Source organism: Mauremys reevesii, linkage group 12, assembly GCF_016161935.1.
Source record: "Mauremys reevesii isolate NIE-2019 linkage group 12, ASM1616193v1, whole genome shotgun sequence".
Lineage (NCBI taxonomy): Eukaryota > Metazoa > Chordata > Testudines > Geoemydidae > Mauremys > Mauremys reevesii.
In genome coordinates, this window is record NC_052634.1 from 6652081 (window position 1) to 6667305 (window position 15225).

At 60.2% G+C, this 15225-nt stretch overlaps 1 protein-coding gene and 1 long non-coding RNA gene across 6 annotated transcripts; one reads left to right on the forward strand and one right to left on the reverse strand.

Annotated features, from left to right (window-relative positions):
- The first annotated feature begins 1422 nt into the window (after window positions 1-1422).
- On the forward strand, window positions 1423-6012 carry LOC120375586. 2 transcript variants are annotated; one of them, XR_005586646.1, is made up of 4 exons: window positions 1423-1659; window positions 1841-1985; window positions 2615-3666; window positions 5662-6012. It is a non-coding gene; the product is annotated as an uncharacterized LOC120375586 (long non-coding RNA). The 2 variants fall into 2 exon arrangements; XR_005586645.1 differs by lacking the exon at window positions 5662-6012 and adding an exon at window positions 4887-5031.
- LOC120375581 (membrane frizzled-related protein) lies at window positions 1942-14288 on the reverse strand. 4 transcript variants are annotated; one of them, XM_039496283.1, is made up of 13 exons: window positions 13831-14288; window positions 12690-12810; window positions 11991-12131; window positions 11382-11531; window positions 10735-10969; window positions 7844-7974; window positions 7296-7421; window positions 6583-6659; window positions 5305-5453; window positions 4541-4671; window positions 3495-3629; window positions 3052-3179; window positions 1942-2816 (listed from the first exon to the last, which is right to left on the reverse strand). In XM_039496283.1, exons 1-13 carry the CDS (start codon window positions 13975-13977, stop codon window positions 2592-2594), a joined length of 1896 nt encoding a protein of 631 aa, XP_039352217.1. In that variant the 5' UTR covers window positions 13978-14288; the 3' UTR covers window positions 1942-2591. The 4 variants fall into 4 exon arrangements, with proteins under 4 accessions (XP_039352217.1, XP_039352220.1, XP_039352218.1 ...); XM_039496286.1 differs by lacking the exon at window positions 12690-12810; XM_039496284.1 differs by lacking the exon at window positions 11382-11531.
- Between the last annotated feature and the right edge of the window lie 937 nt (window positions 14289-15225).

Genomic DNA, 15225 nt, shown 5'->3' on the forward strand with positions numbered 1-15225 from the left:
GGGAAAACAGGATGTTGTCTTTGGTCAGGAGAAGCTTGTTTGTGGCTTTAAGGCACAGCCAGCCTTAGTGGAGTGGTCAGGAGTCAGGCCAGGATTCCTAACCCAACCGGCAGCTCCAGCTACGGCCCTTCCCCTGCTCCAGAGCAGAATCCACCTTCCCCTTCCTCAGGAGTGGAACCTCTTCCACCCTCTCCAGCTTGGGGAGGGGTTCAGTATTTACACTTGAGGGAGAAACCCCCCCACCCTTGCTCGGGGTGAGATGAGCTCAGACCACTGCAGAGCCAGGAACCTCTTCCCCCCCCCCCCTAAAATGGGAGGGGTTCGGATAACAAAGGGGCCTAGATCATCTCCTTGGGTTTTGGCTCTCCCAAACAACCCCGCCCCCCTCCATCCCAGCCCTGCTATGAGCCCTACCAAATTCACAGCCATGAAAAGTACGTCACAGACCATGAAATCTGGTCTTCCGTGTGCTTTTACCCTGTCCCATACAGATTTCAGGGCGGAGACCAGCATTTCTCAAATTGGGGGTCCTTGTCACCCTTACTTCTGCGCTGCCTTCAGAGCTGGGCGGCCGGAGAGCGGCAGCTGTTGGCCGGGCGCCCAGCTCTGAAGGTAGCGCCCCGCCAGCTGCAGCGCAGAAGTAAGGTTCGCAACACCCTACCAGGCCATCCTTATTTCTGCGCTGCTGCTGACAGCGGCTCTGCCTTCAGAGCTGGGCTCCCGGCCAGCAGCCGCTGCTCTCTGTCCGCCCAGCTCTGAAGGCAGCGCTGCTTCCAGCAGCAGCACAGAAGTAAGGGTAGCAGTACCGCAACCCTCCCACTCCAATAACCTTGTGATCCCCCCCTCCACAACTCCTTTTAGGGTCAGAGCCCTACAATTACAACACCATGAAATTTCAGATTGAAATAGCTGGAAAAATCATGAAATTTATCCTATGACCGGGAAATTGACCAAAATGGACCATGAATTTGGTAGGGCCCTAGCTATGAGCCGTGTCTGCTTCAGAGAGACGAGGGCTCCTGCTTTCACTCCCCAGCTACTTGTCCAGGGACCCCTTAGGTCTCAGTTCCCAGTGACCCCTTGCAGTGATCCCACCCAGCCCAGGCATATTCCAGTGCTTAGAGCTGGGGATTCAGACATGGGCTTCCTGGGTTCTGATCCCGGCCTTGCCCCTGACCTGCAGGCAAATAATTACCCCTCCGTGCCTCAATTTCCCCAGCGCTGACATGGGGGTAATAGTGACCAGACCCCCCGGGTGGGGGTGAGGCCGAATTATTATTTCAAAGGTTGTAGTTGCAAAATGCTGCAGCTGTTTGTTAGACACACAGAGTCGTGCCAAGGGCCTTGGAGCCCGCGCTGCTGCTCTGGCCAGCACACCAGGTGCAGGCTTCCCCAGGCGCTGCCAGCCAGGTCGAGCAGAGCCCACGTGTCTGCGCGGTGAGATCATTAACTCTTCACCCTGGGCACAAGCGGCATTCGAGTAAGGTGGGAAGCCAGCCGTCCGGTGCCAGAACGGGGCCAAGGAACTGAAGCGTGCCAGTGGGTGCTGTGCCTCAAGCTGCCATGGCACTGGGGAAGCAGCCCTCCTGCTGCCCAGAGGAGATGTCAAGTTACAGGCGTGGGCACCGGAAGATCTGTGCAATGAAGTGTGATGTTGGGGTAGGTGCCATTTCTTAAGGTGTTTTTTGTCATTCATCTCCCTAGATACTTCCACCCCCCGCATCACAACAGGGCCCCAGGCGGCGATGCTTTTATCCTCCCCACCCCCTGCTTGTATTGTCTCCATTTTACAGATGGGGTAACTGAGTCACAGAAGGATTTATTTTTTCTTTTCCCCCAGTCATGCAGGGAGTCTGCTGCAGAGCTGAGAACTGAACTCGGCCCTCCTGAGTCCCACGCCCAGCCCCAAAGCAGCCTTCCCCTCTTCGGCAGCCCGTGTATTAGCACAGCGCTGGCCCTTGCCCGTGCCGCTCAGCCAGGCCCAGGTGTGTGCTCTGCTGGGACAGGGGACATTAGGACAAAGAGGGCCGCCCCCTGGGCTCCTTATGTCGGAGGTGGCAGGTACCATTCTTGGGTCAGCTGGGAGGGAGCTGTCACCTTGCTGCAGGAAGTAGACTGGGGTGGGGGGAGTAGAGTCTCACCTCCCCCTCTGCTCGGATTGGGTATCGGAGGGTGTGGTGGGTGAGAAGAAGGCACGAGCCCCACTGCAGGACTGGGGAGATGGGGCCAGGCGTTGCCGAAGTGCTGTGGCTACGCAGTGGGGGGCCCCAATAGCCAGTCACTCACATTCCAGGCCCTTAGGGCCAGCCCTGGCAGCTCCCTTAGGGGACTGTTATGGGGGATACCAGGGGGAGTTATGGGGCAGCAATCTCCCAGTCTCAGGGTGGGTGGTTTCTTCTCCAGCACCTTTATTTGGGGCTCCTGGGCCCCACAGGCTCTCCCCGTGTCCTCAGGTCCCCGAAGGGAAATGCACAGGAAGGGGAGAAGGATTCGAGTCCCCACCCGCCCCAAAGTCAGACAGGTTATGTCTCTGGCCTGGCTGGGGGGAAAGCCAGCCCCACCCCTCTGCTCGTTGGGCCCCCCCCGCCCCCTCATGGCTTGAAGCACTCCACAGGGTCGTTGGAGTCGGGGAGGACGTTGCAGTTGATGGGCCAGAGGATGCTGAGGAGGCTGAGGGCCTGCTGGCAGCGCTGCTCCGCCGTCAGGCACACGGAGCGGCAGGGCTGCAGGACGCCCCCGTCCGGCGTGCACTTGGGCACGAAGAGGCTGCAGATCAGCAGGTGCAGGTGCTGGTAGCAGGGGAGCCCCATCAGGACCTGCGGGGAGACGGGGAGGCAGTGAGCACCACAGGGCCTGGGGCACCGATATTTGAGGGGCTGGCTTCCCCATTTATGGGTGCATTTCCCCTGGATACCCTGTGCCCCCTCCTTCCACCCAAAGCAAATTCTCCACCCAGCCTGCTTGCTTCCCACTGGGTTTGCTTCCCACCCAGCTGACAAATCCCCGGCTGGGCAGTGCAGTATCCCCCGCGGCCCCCTGTGCTGGGCTCACCTTGTAGTCTCGGAGCATGGTGGCCGCCCCCTGCTGGTCTGGGATGGTCAGCCAGATGTTGGGGAAGGAGGTGGTGTTGTAGCTGAGGCCCAAGCACATCTCCACTTGGATCTGCTGGCAGGAGGACTCTGCAGGAGGAGGGCAGGTGATACAGGTGGCAGCTGTATCTAAGCTGGAGGGATGCACTGGCTAGGACTTGCAAAGAACGGTTGCAGGGCCCATGGGCTCCAAAATCTGGATCCCGGCCCGGCAGGTGCCTCAGAGTTGGCGGTCACATCAGTGTGTATGGACAGATATTCCCTGGGTGCAGGGCTGAGACCTACCAAACTCATTCCTCTTGTGACCTGAACTGCCTGAGGGAAACAGGTGGATAAGGTCCCCCCACCCCATAAACCAAGTGTTGGTCATTGCAGGAGCTGGGTTGAGCTAGGGGTTTCACTCACCAAAGGACGGGGGTGAGACACTTGTGCAGTTGAATTCATCACTCCCATCCGGGCAGTCGTGCCAGCCATCACACACCGACTCCCGTGCCTGGCACTCCCCGTTGCTGCAGGAGAACTCCGAGGGGCTGCACGTTTCTTGGCGGATGAGCGAGAAAGATGTCGGAATGAGCAGGTACTTGGCTGAGTACAGCGATGGGACCTACATGCAATGGGCTGCCGCGTAACTATAGTCACCCTGGTGACCCTGCACTTGCAGAGCCAACCGGGGACACACGAGCAGTCAGCGACTGTAATTACAATGGGAAGGGGTGCCCCTCCAGTGTAACTACAACATAACCATGGACAGCACTATCACATGGTGACTATAGCGAGTGTCCCCACGCCAGGGTAGCTACAGTGGTTTCAAGTCACCAATTCTCATACAGACAAGCCTGTGAGGTTGCTGGGCCTCAGTTCCCACCTGTACAACAGCACTGCTTCACCGGACAAATGCACCGAGGAGGAGCAAAGGTCCCCTGGGAAGTACCTTGGAAAAAGGAAGTGGGGGAAAGGCAGACCTGGAGGGTGGAGGAGTGGACTCTCCTGACAGTCACTGCTAAGATTTCGGGGCCCTGCTGCTTTCTGTCTACCCCAGTGATTCCCCGGAGGTGGGGTTAGGGAGGTGATCCCATTGTTCTCTCTTGGTAACTGCAGTCAGCTACTTACTGGGTAGCAACAGGGAAATGACAGGGTGTCAGGTCATTCCCTTGGTAAACACCCCAAGGCTGTTCCCCGCTCCTAGAGCAAAACTACCCTGGGGAGGTCTCTGGCCCCTTCCAGGGGAGATGGGACGATCCCACAGCTGGCGAGGCAGAGCAATGGCCGAGACCATTGGATGCCCAGCTCCGTGCCAGCGATGAACTCACTTCTGAGCAGCACCCCAGCAGAGAGTGCACATGGGTTGGCTTGGCACCAGGACATGCCGCTCAGAGAAGGTCGGACCCTGCCACCCAGCTGGAGAAAGACCCAGGCAGCAGGGAGGGTGTGTTTCAGACCCAGGCACCTACTTTCTGTGGCGTTCCGGGCACGGTAGGTGGCAAAGAACCCGTCCTCCGCCACGCCCTCATCTGCCATGAACAGGACGGTCATGACGTGTCGTGAGGAGCTCAGGACGGGCGGCAGCTGGGAGCCACAGAACCTGCCGGGAGAGGAAACGTGATGGGAGTGAGGGGGCTGAGGAGTGGGGAAGAGAGACAGGAGTGTGGAGTGTGGAGGAGCGAGATGGAGAAAAAGGGGCAAGTGAGACAGAGGGAAAAGGAGAGAGGAGCGGAGATGGGGAGGGGGATGGATGGTGTGTGGGAAGTTGTGACCGTGCCAAATGCCTCTGGAGACCTTTGCCCTGTCCCTGTGCAGCCCGTCGTCTTGCTGTGTGCAGAACAATGGCGAGTACCTTGGGAGGGCATTGCTGCCTAGTGGATAGAGCACTGGACTGGCACTTAGGAGCCCTGGGTGCCCACCAGCCTGCCTTGGGCAAGTCACTTCCCTGCTGTGTGAAATGCAGAGGGTAAGACCGACCTGCTTCGTACAGCACCTGGAGATGTATGGCTGACGAGAGGCAGTTAGTGCTGGGTCTGGGAGGGGCAGGACCTGGGATTCTCCAGTGCTGGGGAGGGGGGGCATTCAATCGGGTAGGAGAGAGGTGCCTCTTCCCCTGCAGGAGGTGGCTCTGCAAGGCAGCTCTGCTCAGGGAGTTCTGCTCCCTCCCCACCCCAGCCATTCCCTCAATCTCCTGCACCCAGCGGCGGACTGCTGAGACTGCGGGCGCCTGTACCTGCCCAGGAGGCTGGGGGCGTCTGTGCCGGCACTGTCGTGCACCTCCACAAAGTCAAAGGTGCAGTCCTCTTGCCACTCCAGGCTGAAGTTGTGGAATTGCAGATCGATCACATGGCCCACGGGCACGGCGATCTGCCAGAGACACAGCTGGAAGAGACCGATGCCAGTGAGCCTGCGCCAGACACCCCTGCCAGTGTCTGGGTGGGGAACTGCCAGCCGGGCACAGACTGGGTGGGATGGTGTGGGCGTGGGAATTATTCCATGATATTTTGTATGAAGTGTGTGTGTGCCTCACTTTCCCCTATGTGGTGTATGGTTAAGTAGGTGGTAGGAAAAGGTTGTTTCCTCTTTGCAGAGCCCCCGAGGTCTGGGTATGTCTGACGCCTCGCTGCCTGGGGCCCCGGGCCCCTGGAGAGTCCCAGAAGACAACAGCCACTCCAACTGGATGGACACTGGGCACCTAGCAACTAACGACCATGGGTGCCAGCAGGGGAACGAGGACAAAGGACGGAGGAGGGGCCGGGTGGGGTTGCTAAGTGGGGGGCTGCAGGAATTGGTGGAGACATTCCTGGACGGGGATTAAAGAGGGGTCAGAGGGCTCTGAGCCGGATGCAGATGCTCTGTGCTGTAACTTTCTGTTCCCTGTGTTAACCAAGGGCTGCCGACGCTGTGTTCCAGACATCTAATAAACCTTGTTGCTGTTACAGTTCTGGCTGAGTCACTGCAGTTTAAGGAAGGGGGGGATGCATGGATCCCTTTGGGTGCACATGTCTCCCGCTGCAGGGAACTCACGGCGGGAAGCAGGGGTGCTGAAGGCTCTGAGGTTCAGTCCCTGGAGGCGGGGAAGCCAAGTGGCTCGCCCTAGCGAAAGAGTGTGACCCTAAGCGGGCTGGCACACTGAAGGGCTCCTCCCAGGGACTGTTCCAGAGCCACACGAGAGCACCAGACCTGATCCGTGACACTGGGCGTTAAACCCCTGCCCACCTCTGGATGGGGGAGCTGCCAGGGTGGCCCAGACTGGGGCATTTCTGTCTCTCCCTGGTGTTTCTGGACACAATGGGGGGGCCATCCCTCTGGGGCTTGGACAGCACAGGCCAGTCTGACCCACTCCACCTCCCCTGCCCTCCATAGCCCTAGTTCTCCTTTGTGGTGCCAACAGCTGCATGGCGGAGGTTGGCCCTTGTCCTCTTGTGCCAGCTGGGTCACACGACACCCCTCCCGGTAGCCTCCATTGCTTAGCACTCTTGCTGCCCCCGGCCCCTGGCTCCTCCCTCACCTGCTGATGCGGGTACGGCTGGGGGTGGCTTGGGGTGGAGAAGTGCCCCTCCAAGCTGGTCAACGACCCACCGCATTCTGGAACGAGAGAGACACCCTGGGGCTGGATCTCTGCTCTTCCCCAGCTGTGACTGGTGCATGCTGGTTGTTCTGCCTCCAGCTCTGTGACCCATGGGCTCTCCCCCTCCCACCTGGACCAGCCCCCTTCCCACTGCTGTCTGATTCAGTCCTGGCTTCCCAGGGCTCCCTGCAGCACCCAGGCAAGAACATTTCAGCCTGTCCCAGCTGAGGGATTTGCTCTGGCCCCATGTAGTCTGTTAGAGATCCTGCCACCCCACTCAGGCCCCAACACATAGACTTTTCCTCCCATGGCTCTGCCCAGGCCCCTCAGCCCTGACCCACAGCATCCCCTGTTTTTCCAGTCCTGGACCCCATCCACTTCTGCCAATGCCCCTCAACTGTTACAGGCACCATCTCCCTGCTGTCCCAGGCCTGGGCTCCCACACTTCACCGGTGCCTTGTAAGCCTGTCCCGCCTGCCAGCTCTGCCAATGTCCCTCAGTCCCGACCCCCAACACCCCATTGCAACTCCAGTACAGGGTCCCAGCCAGCTCTGCTGCTGCCCCTCACTCTGCCCTGCTGGCCCAGGCCTGGCCCCCCACGGCCCAGCCCCTGCGTTGCCAAGCTGTGCCAGAGGCCACCCAGCTGCCTGTACCTTTGTGTCTCGAGCTGCAGTTGGCTTCGTCGCTCTTGTCTGTGCAGTCGTGGAAGCCGTCACAGACAAGGCCCAGGCGGAGGCAGAGCCCCTGGTCGCAGAAAAACTCGTCCCAGGCACAGCTCTCTAGGACAGACACATGGAGGAGGAAGAGGCGTGGCTGCTGAAAGCAGGAGCCCATGGCTGGGCGAGGGCCTATGAACCTGGCAATGCCCCTTTGTCAGCAGCTCCCTGCCCAGGGCCAGTGCCCCATCTCCTGTGGGATCACAGTTCTGAAGGCCAGAAGGGACTGCTCTGATCAGCTGTGTAACAGAGCCCCCTCCTGCCCCCCCCCAAAATGGGACCCCCTCCCCAGCCAGGGCAAGTGCCCCAAACCCTGTGCCCATCTGCACCCCATTTTGTGCAAGCTGAGGAAGAGACTCGGTGACCCGCCCTTGGAAGCTCCCACGGGTGCCCAGGGCTCGGGGTGGTCCTGCATCAGAGGGCCCCTGCTGCCCTGGGAGGGTGAAGCCCCAGGGGGTGGGGTGGTTGGGTGGGGCTGCACTCACTGTCGCTGGGCAGGATGGCACGGTAGTGGGCGGTGAACCCCAGGGCACCCACGCTGTTGTCCGAGACGAAGGTGACGCGCAGCCGGTTGGAGTTGGTGTTGATTGTCGGGGGCGCCACGTCCCCACAAAACCTGCAGAGAGCAGCAAGTGTGTGCAACTGGTGCCCAGAGACCCTGGCAAGTGGGGCAGGGAGCAGAAGCAGGCACCTGCCCATTAACCCCTTGGGCCCATGTGGCTGGGACAGCCTGGATCCCGTGGTGGGGGGGAGGCTGGATCTGCCAGGGTGCCCTCGGGGCAGCAGCAGAGCACAGGACAGCCCTGCTGGGCTCCCTCTACTCCGTTCCTGCTGCGCTGCTCTAGGGGGAGAGACCCGCCGGCCCAGGGCAGGGGTCGCTTTCGGACTCATGGGTATGTCAGTGATGGCTGGAGGCAGGAAGGGTGGACAAGCTTCTCTCTCACAGCTCTGTCAGTGCCCCTCAATCCTGACCCAGAACCACCTGCCATGCCAGCCCTGGGACACCCTGTGCCCCGCCTCCCAGCTCTGCCAGTGCCCCTCAGCCTTGACCCACAGCCCCCTGCCATGCCAGCCCTGGGATGCCTTGTCCCCTGCCTCCCAGCTCTGCCAGTGCCCCTCAATCCTGACCGAGAACCCCCCTGCCATACCACCCCTGGGACACCCTGTCCCTCCCAGGCTCCCATCCACCTCTGCCAGTGCCCCTCAATCCTGACCCACAGCCCCCTGCCATACCACCCCTGGGACACCCTGTCCCTCCCAGGCTCCCATCCACCTCAACCAGTGCCCCTCAATCCTGATCCACAGCCCTCTGCCATACCACCCCTGGGACACCCTGTGCTGCCCCCTGCTCTGCCAGTGCCCCTCAGTCCTGACCCATAGACCCACAGCCCTCCGCCATACCAGTCCTGGGACACCCTGTGTCCCCCAGCTCTGTCAGTGCCCCTCAGTCCTGATCCACAGCCAGGGCTGGTGCAAGGATGTTTTGCACCCTAGGTGAAACTTCCACCTTGCGCCCCCCCCCGCAGCAGCTCCCCAGTCCCCACCTTCCGCCCTGAGGCACCCCCCGTCCCAGCTCATCCCTGCTCCGTGCACGAGCACCCCGAGCACGCTGTCGCTGCTTCACTTCTCCCGCCTTCCAGACTTGCGGCACCTAAGCTGACTGGCGCCGCAAGCCTGGGAGGCGGGAGAAGTGAAGCGGCCATGGTGTGCTCGGGGAGGAGGCGGGGCAGGGGTGACCTGGGGTGGGGAGTTCCCCTGCGTGCCGGCCCCCCTTACTTGCTGCAGGTGGCCCTCCCCGTGCTCCCCTGCCCCAGCTCCCTCCGCCTAAATGCCAGCAGCGACCGGGCTGGCCGAAGATCCGGCCGCCGTGGTCGCTGCCAAAAAAAATGGCGCCCCCCCCAAATGCCAGCACCCTAGGCGAACGCCTGAGTCGCCTAAATGGTTGCACCGGCTCTGTCCACAGCCCTCTGCCATACCAGTCCTGGGACACCCTGGGCCCCCCAGCTCTGTCAGTGCTCCTCAGTCCTGATCCACAGCCCCCTGCGCTGGGCTCCTGTGATGGCATGTACAATAAGGTGTCCATTTTTTTCAAATTTAAAACCAGGACATTTAAAATTGGTCGATTTTGGCGGGCTCTGTGTGATGACGTCATCATTGAGTTCCCACGGTCGGGCTGTATGTAATGCGCGGGAGTATTATCGAAGAGTCGCCGTGGCCACAATATAGTGAGAGTGCGTGTGCTGAATGCCGAGTATTGCCGAGCTCCAACAACGAGAACCGTCGTGTAAAATAAAACTAAAACTAGGATAAATTAATAAAATTGATTTAGGCTGGTTTATCAAGGATTGATTTGATGTACTCAATCTTTTGATAAATTAATAATTTTTGATTTTGTAGTCCTAAACTGTACTGGTTACATCTCACGACTAACCAGACCAATGTTCAAAAAACCAGTACTGTACTGGTAAAACCAGTATGTATGGTCACTTTAAGAAGTCTGCACTGGATAAGAAGGGGTTAAGTGGTGGGCCTAGGTGGAGGTACCTGCAAAGCCTGCCCAGCTGGAGGCAAGGTATAAAAGGGAGACAGAGGGGCAGGGTCAGCCCCTGGGCCTGGGGGAGTGTTACCAATACAGCCCTGACCAAGGCTGCAAAGCAGAGACTGGAGAGACCCAGTGAGCAGGTCAGAAACTGTGTGGTCCTTTAACTTCCTCTGGGGACAGGGACTGTGGGTAGGTATTGACCTGGAGGGTGGCTACTTAGCACCCCAAGGTGCAGAGCCTGGCTGCCCACCATAGGGCCCTGTATGGGAGCCTGGGGGAAAGGGTCCCACCCACTCCAAAATATGGCACCCACAGGAGCCTTCTCCTTGGGGGAGACTCCAACTGGGGGGAGCCCAGAGCCCAAGTCCCTGAAGCCAGGGGGAAAGCCCTGAAGTCTGTGGGTGCTGGAAGACTTCTGTGACTGGCGTCTCTTTGGGGACCCCCTGGAAGGAGTGGCTTGGTTTGTATGACCCAGAGGGGGTGAGCCACAGAAAGGGGCCTGCCCCCTGGGGACGGAGTTGTAACTGACAAAGGGATGTTGGGGAGCGAGACAGCCTGCTGCAGCCCTGCTTGAGTGCCAGGCAGCCCTGGGGGTGAGTGTCTCTCTTCTCCCACCCCTGGACTTTCTGCAGGCGCAGCTATGCCAGGGCCTGGCCTGAGCAGAGGCTGCTGCTTGCTTTGGCAAGCTGCCCACCCTGGCAGGTGGGAATCCAGGGCCCTCTGCAATTGGCAAACCTGTGGCCCCAAAGCTGAGGCTCTGGTGGCTGATCTGAGCATGGATGGGTGGGGATAGTGGGGGGCTGTGATTCACCCAGCCTGGCAGTGGGTCCCTACCTGGATGTCCCTCCCCAAGGGGAGTCGCTAGCCGCCCCCAGCTCCTCGTACAGCTCCACCCGGTCGAAGAGGCACCACCTTGTGCCTTCCAGGCTGAGCGACTCGATCTTCAGCTGGATGGCCAGCCCGTCCTCCACCTGGATGCGCCAGATGCACAGGATGTTGGGTGGGTAGGGGGCAGGGTACCTGGGGGAGCTGAGGGAGCCCTCGGGGCCCTGCAGGGTCCCCCCACAGGCTGCACAGGGAGACAAGACACATTGGAGAGGGACAGTTACATAGGCTGAGTTAAGAAGGGGTTATCTCCCCATATCACCCTGGGGAGGGGAAGCTGTGGGATGGGGGCCCCCCTTCATGCCCCCAGCCCGGGAGTGGGGGAAGGTGTGGGGTGGGGGACCCTCTGTGCCCCCGCCAGTGGGGCTCAATGCTTATCCTGGTCAGGGATGGGGATCCCCTCTGCTCTTAGCCGCTCTCCCCACTGCTCCGCCTTACTGGGATTAACATGAGGTTAGTCAGGGAGGTGAGGAGGGCTGTGCTCTCCCCATACAATGGGGTCTTGGTTCGGGGTCTGATGCCCTCTAGGCTCAGTAGGGTGGGGGGTAGATCCCCTGGCCTGGGGAGAGACTCTGTGCGAGCCCCCAGGTACTCACAGGGCTCTGGTGTAGTGGCTGGGGGTGGCGCTCTCGGTGGCTCGGTGGCCATGGGCTCGGCTGTGCCAGCAGGTGCCGTGATGGTGGCGGCGTGGTGGTGGGTGGATGCAGTCGCAGAGGAGGGTCCGGCCGGGTGTGAGGACTGCAGCTCTGCTTCCACAGGGAGAGCCAGGAGCAGGGTCAGGTAGTGGAATGGGGGTGTCTGGGCAGGGATCAGATGCTTGTGGGGGAGGCCCAGGCTGCAGCTGTCCCCTCTGTTTGGCACCCCAGATCTCTCCAACCCACCCATCCACGTGGGGGGGTGGGTGGGATAGGAGCTAGGCATTTGGGGGCTGGGGGGGTCTATTCCCACCACTGCAACCTCAGTGGATTTCAGGCTGTTAGTGATTCCAGCTGGAGGGCAGAGGGGGTGGGGCCAGGGTCTTGATGGGGTAGCAGGAGCTAACCCTTAGTCCAGCCCCCAGGTGTGTGCTCTCAGCCCCACTCACTGCCCCCCACAGACCCTGGGGCTTTGCTGGTGTGTAAGGCTGGAGCTGGGTCGTGCTGCCCCCCCTGCTCCCAGCTGCTGTCTGCCCCCCATGTCCCAGCGGCCCCTGCCCAGGTACTCACGGGAGATGATGATCCCCAGCAGCAAGGCGAGGAGCAGCAAGAGCAAGGCACTCATCAGCGCTACACACAGCCAGGAGAAGGTGCAGTCGGGCCTGTGTTTCCTGCCCACCCTGCTCCAGAGCTGTTGGCCTGCGGGGCGAGCTGTGTGCACAGCGAGGGGTCACTGGTGAGCATGGCTGGGGTGGGGGGGAGCCCTGGGGGAGAGGTCTGTGGGGCACCCAGTCCTGCCAGTGCTAAGGGCAGGGGGACAAGACTCCCAAGGCTGGAAGAACCGGGGAGGTGACCCTATGGGGTACACATGGCTGTGGGTATGAGCACAGGACCCCTGCAGCTAAGGGAGCAATGCTTCCCTCTCTCCAGTGTCTTGGGATACCCCATATCCTGGACCTGGCAGCCAGTGGGTGCTGCGTTGGGTGGGACCTGTGGGTCACTGCTCACCCTCTCGTGCTTGCGGGTTTACAAAGTGCAGCTCGAGGGCACTGGAACAAGCTGCTGTGGGGCACAGGACCAGCTCCTTGGGGTACAGAAAGTACAGGGTGCCTCAGCTTGAAGGCACTGGTGCGTCCGTGGGGGCCCCCTGCCAGTCAGGACTGTGCACATGACCCCCTTGGGGAGGACCCGAGGGTCTGCTGGGCCCATCTCCCCCAGGCAAAGGGGGCTCCCCTGCCTCTCCTCCCTGCTTCCCTCAGGGGCTGGTACCAAGGCCATCCCAGGGGGATCCAGCGCTGGTCCCGTTCTCCCGCTCTGTCTGGTGTGGGGTGGGGGGTGCGCAGCCAGCCCCCTCGCTCTCGGGCTCGAAGATGGGATTGCAAAACTCCGTCTGCAAGACACAGAGCAGGTGGCCAAGGGGTGGGGGTGGCCGTGGTGGGGGCGGGTGGGGCACATGGGTCAGAAGTGCAGTATGGGGCTGCAGGGAAGTGAACAGCGCTTTGCGGTGGCTGGGGGAGAACATGGGGCAGGCTGGTCTGTTTGTTAATGGGAGTCAGTGCCCTGCTGGGGGGTGCGCAAGGGGGCCAGCCCTGGGAGCTGGGAACAGGCACAGGTGGCAGGAGGGGCCAGTGCTGGGGAGCTGAAACAGGAGGGATGGTGGGAGGGGGATGGGATGGGGTGTCCACCCCACACAAGGCAAAGCAGGTTAAATTAGGTCAATTAATCTCATAGGCTGCCCCAGGAGGAGAGCCAGGGCTCAGTGAAGATGACCTTCAGGTGCGGTGGTCTAAAGGGCAGAAGCTGAGAGCAGAAGGGGCTGCTGGGGGAGGGAGTGTGGGCAGTAAATCAGGGCTGGGGAGTGCCTAGGAAGGAGTCCAGTGCAATAGTGCTGGGGCCTGGGAGCACGCAGGCAGTGGCTGCTGGGCATAGTGCTCCAGGGCTGGAGCCTGGGGTAGTGGGCAGGCCCGGCTCCCTTCCCTGCTGCTGGCCTGGCTTTGGTGCAGCAGGACTGTCTGGAAGGGCACTGGGACAGTGGATCCAGGAAGGGAGGACAGGACAGGGGGCTGAGTCACAGAGGAAGCTGCAGGAGCCCTGGAGAGCGAGGTGGGATGCAGCGGGAGCAGCTGTCGGAGTGGGGGAGCGTCAGACCTGAAAGGAGTGAGACCCCAAGCAGGTGCCTCAATGGTGAGTGAATCCCATGATGGGGGTCAGTACCAGGCATTGGGGAAGGGGACTGAGGGTGCCTGGTATTGAGGGTGAGCACATGGCATGGAGGGGTCCAGGCTTGGGAGGTGACCGCCTGGCCCCAGGGGCAGGATGTGGCACCAGCAGCAGGAGCTCTGGGCCAAGTGGGTTCACTGCCAAGACCCCAGGTAGCTCCCTCCCCAGTGGCACCTGCCACGGCCTGTACCTTACTCTGCTCCAGCCTGTCGGGGCACAGCGTGATTTCAGTGAAGTCCTTCATCGCTGGGGGTGATTCCTGGCAGGATCTGGCTAGAATTGCTCCCCCGGTGCATTCCCTGCCCTCTGGATCTGGTGGGCCCTGGCTCCCTCGCATGGCCCCTCTGCCATTGGCATGGCCGCGCCTAATCACTGCGACAGCGCAAAGCAGCTTCCAAGGGCCGTGACTGGGGTTGGATCCTTCACCAGGAACATCCACACGGCTCTCCCGGGGCCCTGGGAGTCTAACCAAGGAAACTCAGCTCTGGGTGAGCTCAGTCTGCCTGCTGTGGGCAATGTAAATGGCCAGGCTGATCCCAAACTTTGGAAGCCAAGGAATGGCTGTACTGGACTCCAGGGGGAGGGGGCTGGGAAAGCAGCTTGGAAGTGAGAATTTTAAAAGCATTAAAAAACCAGCCCAAGCACCAACCCCTCCTCCCCCTTAATCCAACTCAGCTGAGGATGCTGAGGTCAAGTCCCCTGGCATGGCAAACAGGAGTCTTAAAGGGACAGCACTGTTGAGCTGACTCAGTTGCATTGGTGCTCCCCAGGAGCTGAGACCCTAGTGGCTCATGCAGCCAGATCTGGGATCCACAGAGGGGTCCCCCATCAAGTGGGTGAGATGACCTGCCTTGCTTCCCCTGCGCTGTGTAGTGGTGCTGAGGGTTGGTAAGCAGCTGTCATGTTCCACCCCAGAAGTGGCTACACTGTGGTGGTGGAAAGCACCCCTGTATTCACACTCTACATGCCACTGCACAAAATAGGTCTTGTGAGGGATCATTTGAAAACGAATAACTTAATGTAAAGTTATGAAATCCCCCTCTGCAATGGGACATTTTCAAAATGCCACAGCCCTGCCTAGGCAAAGGTGTTAGTGATCTGTCCTGAAGAAGGGAATGTGTTTACTTGTGTGCAAATTGAGGGAAGCAGGGTCATCAAAACAGGGGGAGGAGATGGCAGGAAACAAAACAATTTTCCCTCCTTGTTGGCTGAACTGTAAGGAGCATGAAGCCTCTTTTCCCACCAGACTCCATGTTGCCTTCCTTACAGCTCGCATAAACTTGGCTTTGAGGGTAACCTTCAGCGAGACCCACTCCTAAGGTGCCCTGGGCTGTAAAAGGACAGAGAACCCCAAGTGATCTCTTTGGCCTAAGACCAAGGCACCTGCACCTTTGGGCCTCTGGGAGGGAGCCTGACCCAGGAGAGAGACAGTCTCCATCTTGCTGGAAGGCTGGGGGTGAGACCATCTCAAAACAAGCTTTGAACCAATACTTGCTAGACTGTTAGACTTTCAAATGTGTGTTCACTCTTCTTTGCTTATAGCTAATTTCACCTCTTACACTTGAATTCACGTAATCCTACCTTT

Excerpts from the sequence above, each read along its gene's own strand:
- LOC120375581 (XM_039496283.1), bottom strand. The coding sequence starts at position 13,977 with ATGCGAGGGAGCCAGGGCCCACCAGATCCAGAGGGCAGGGAATGCACC. Across the intron at positions 11,532-11,990 it reads GCTGGGGATCATCATCTCCC|AGCTGCAGTCCTCACACCCG; the intron begins GTGAGTACCTGG and ends CTGTGGAAGCAG. Across the intron at positions 2,817-3,051 it reads CCATGCTCCGAGACTACAAG|GTCCTGATGGGGCTCCCCTG; the intron begins GTGAGCCCAGCA and ends GTCTCCCCGCAG.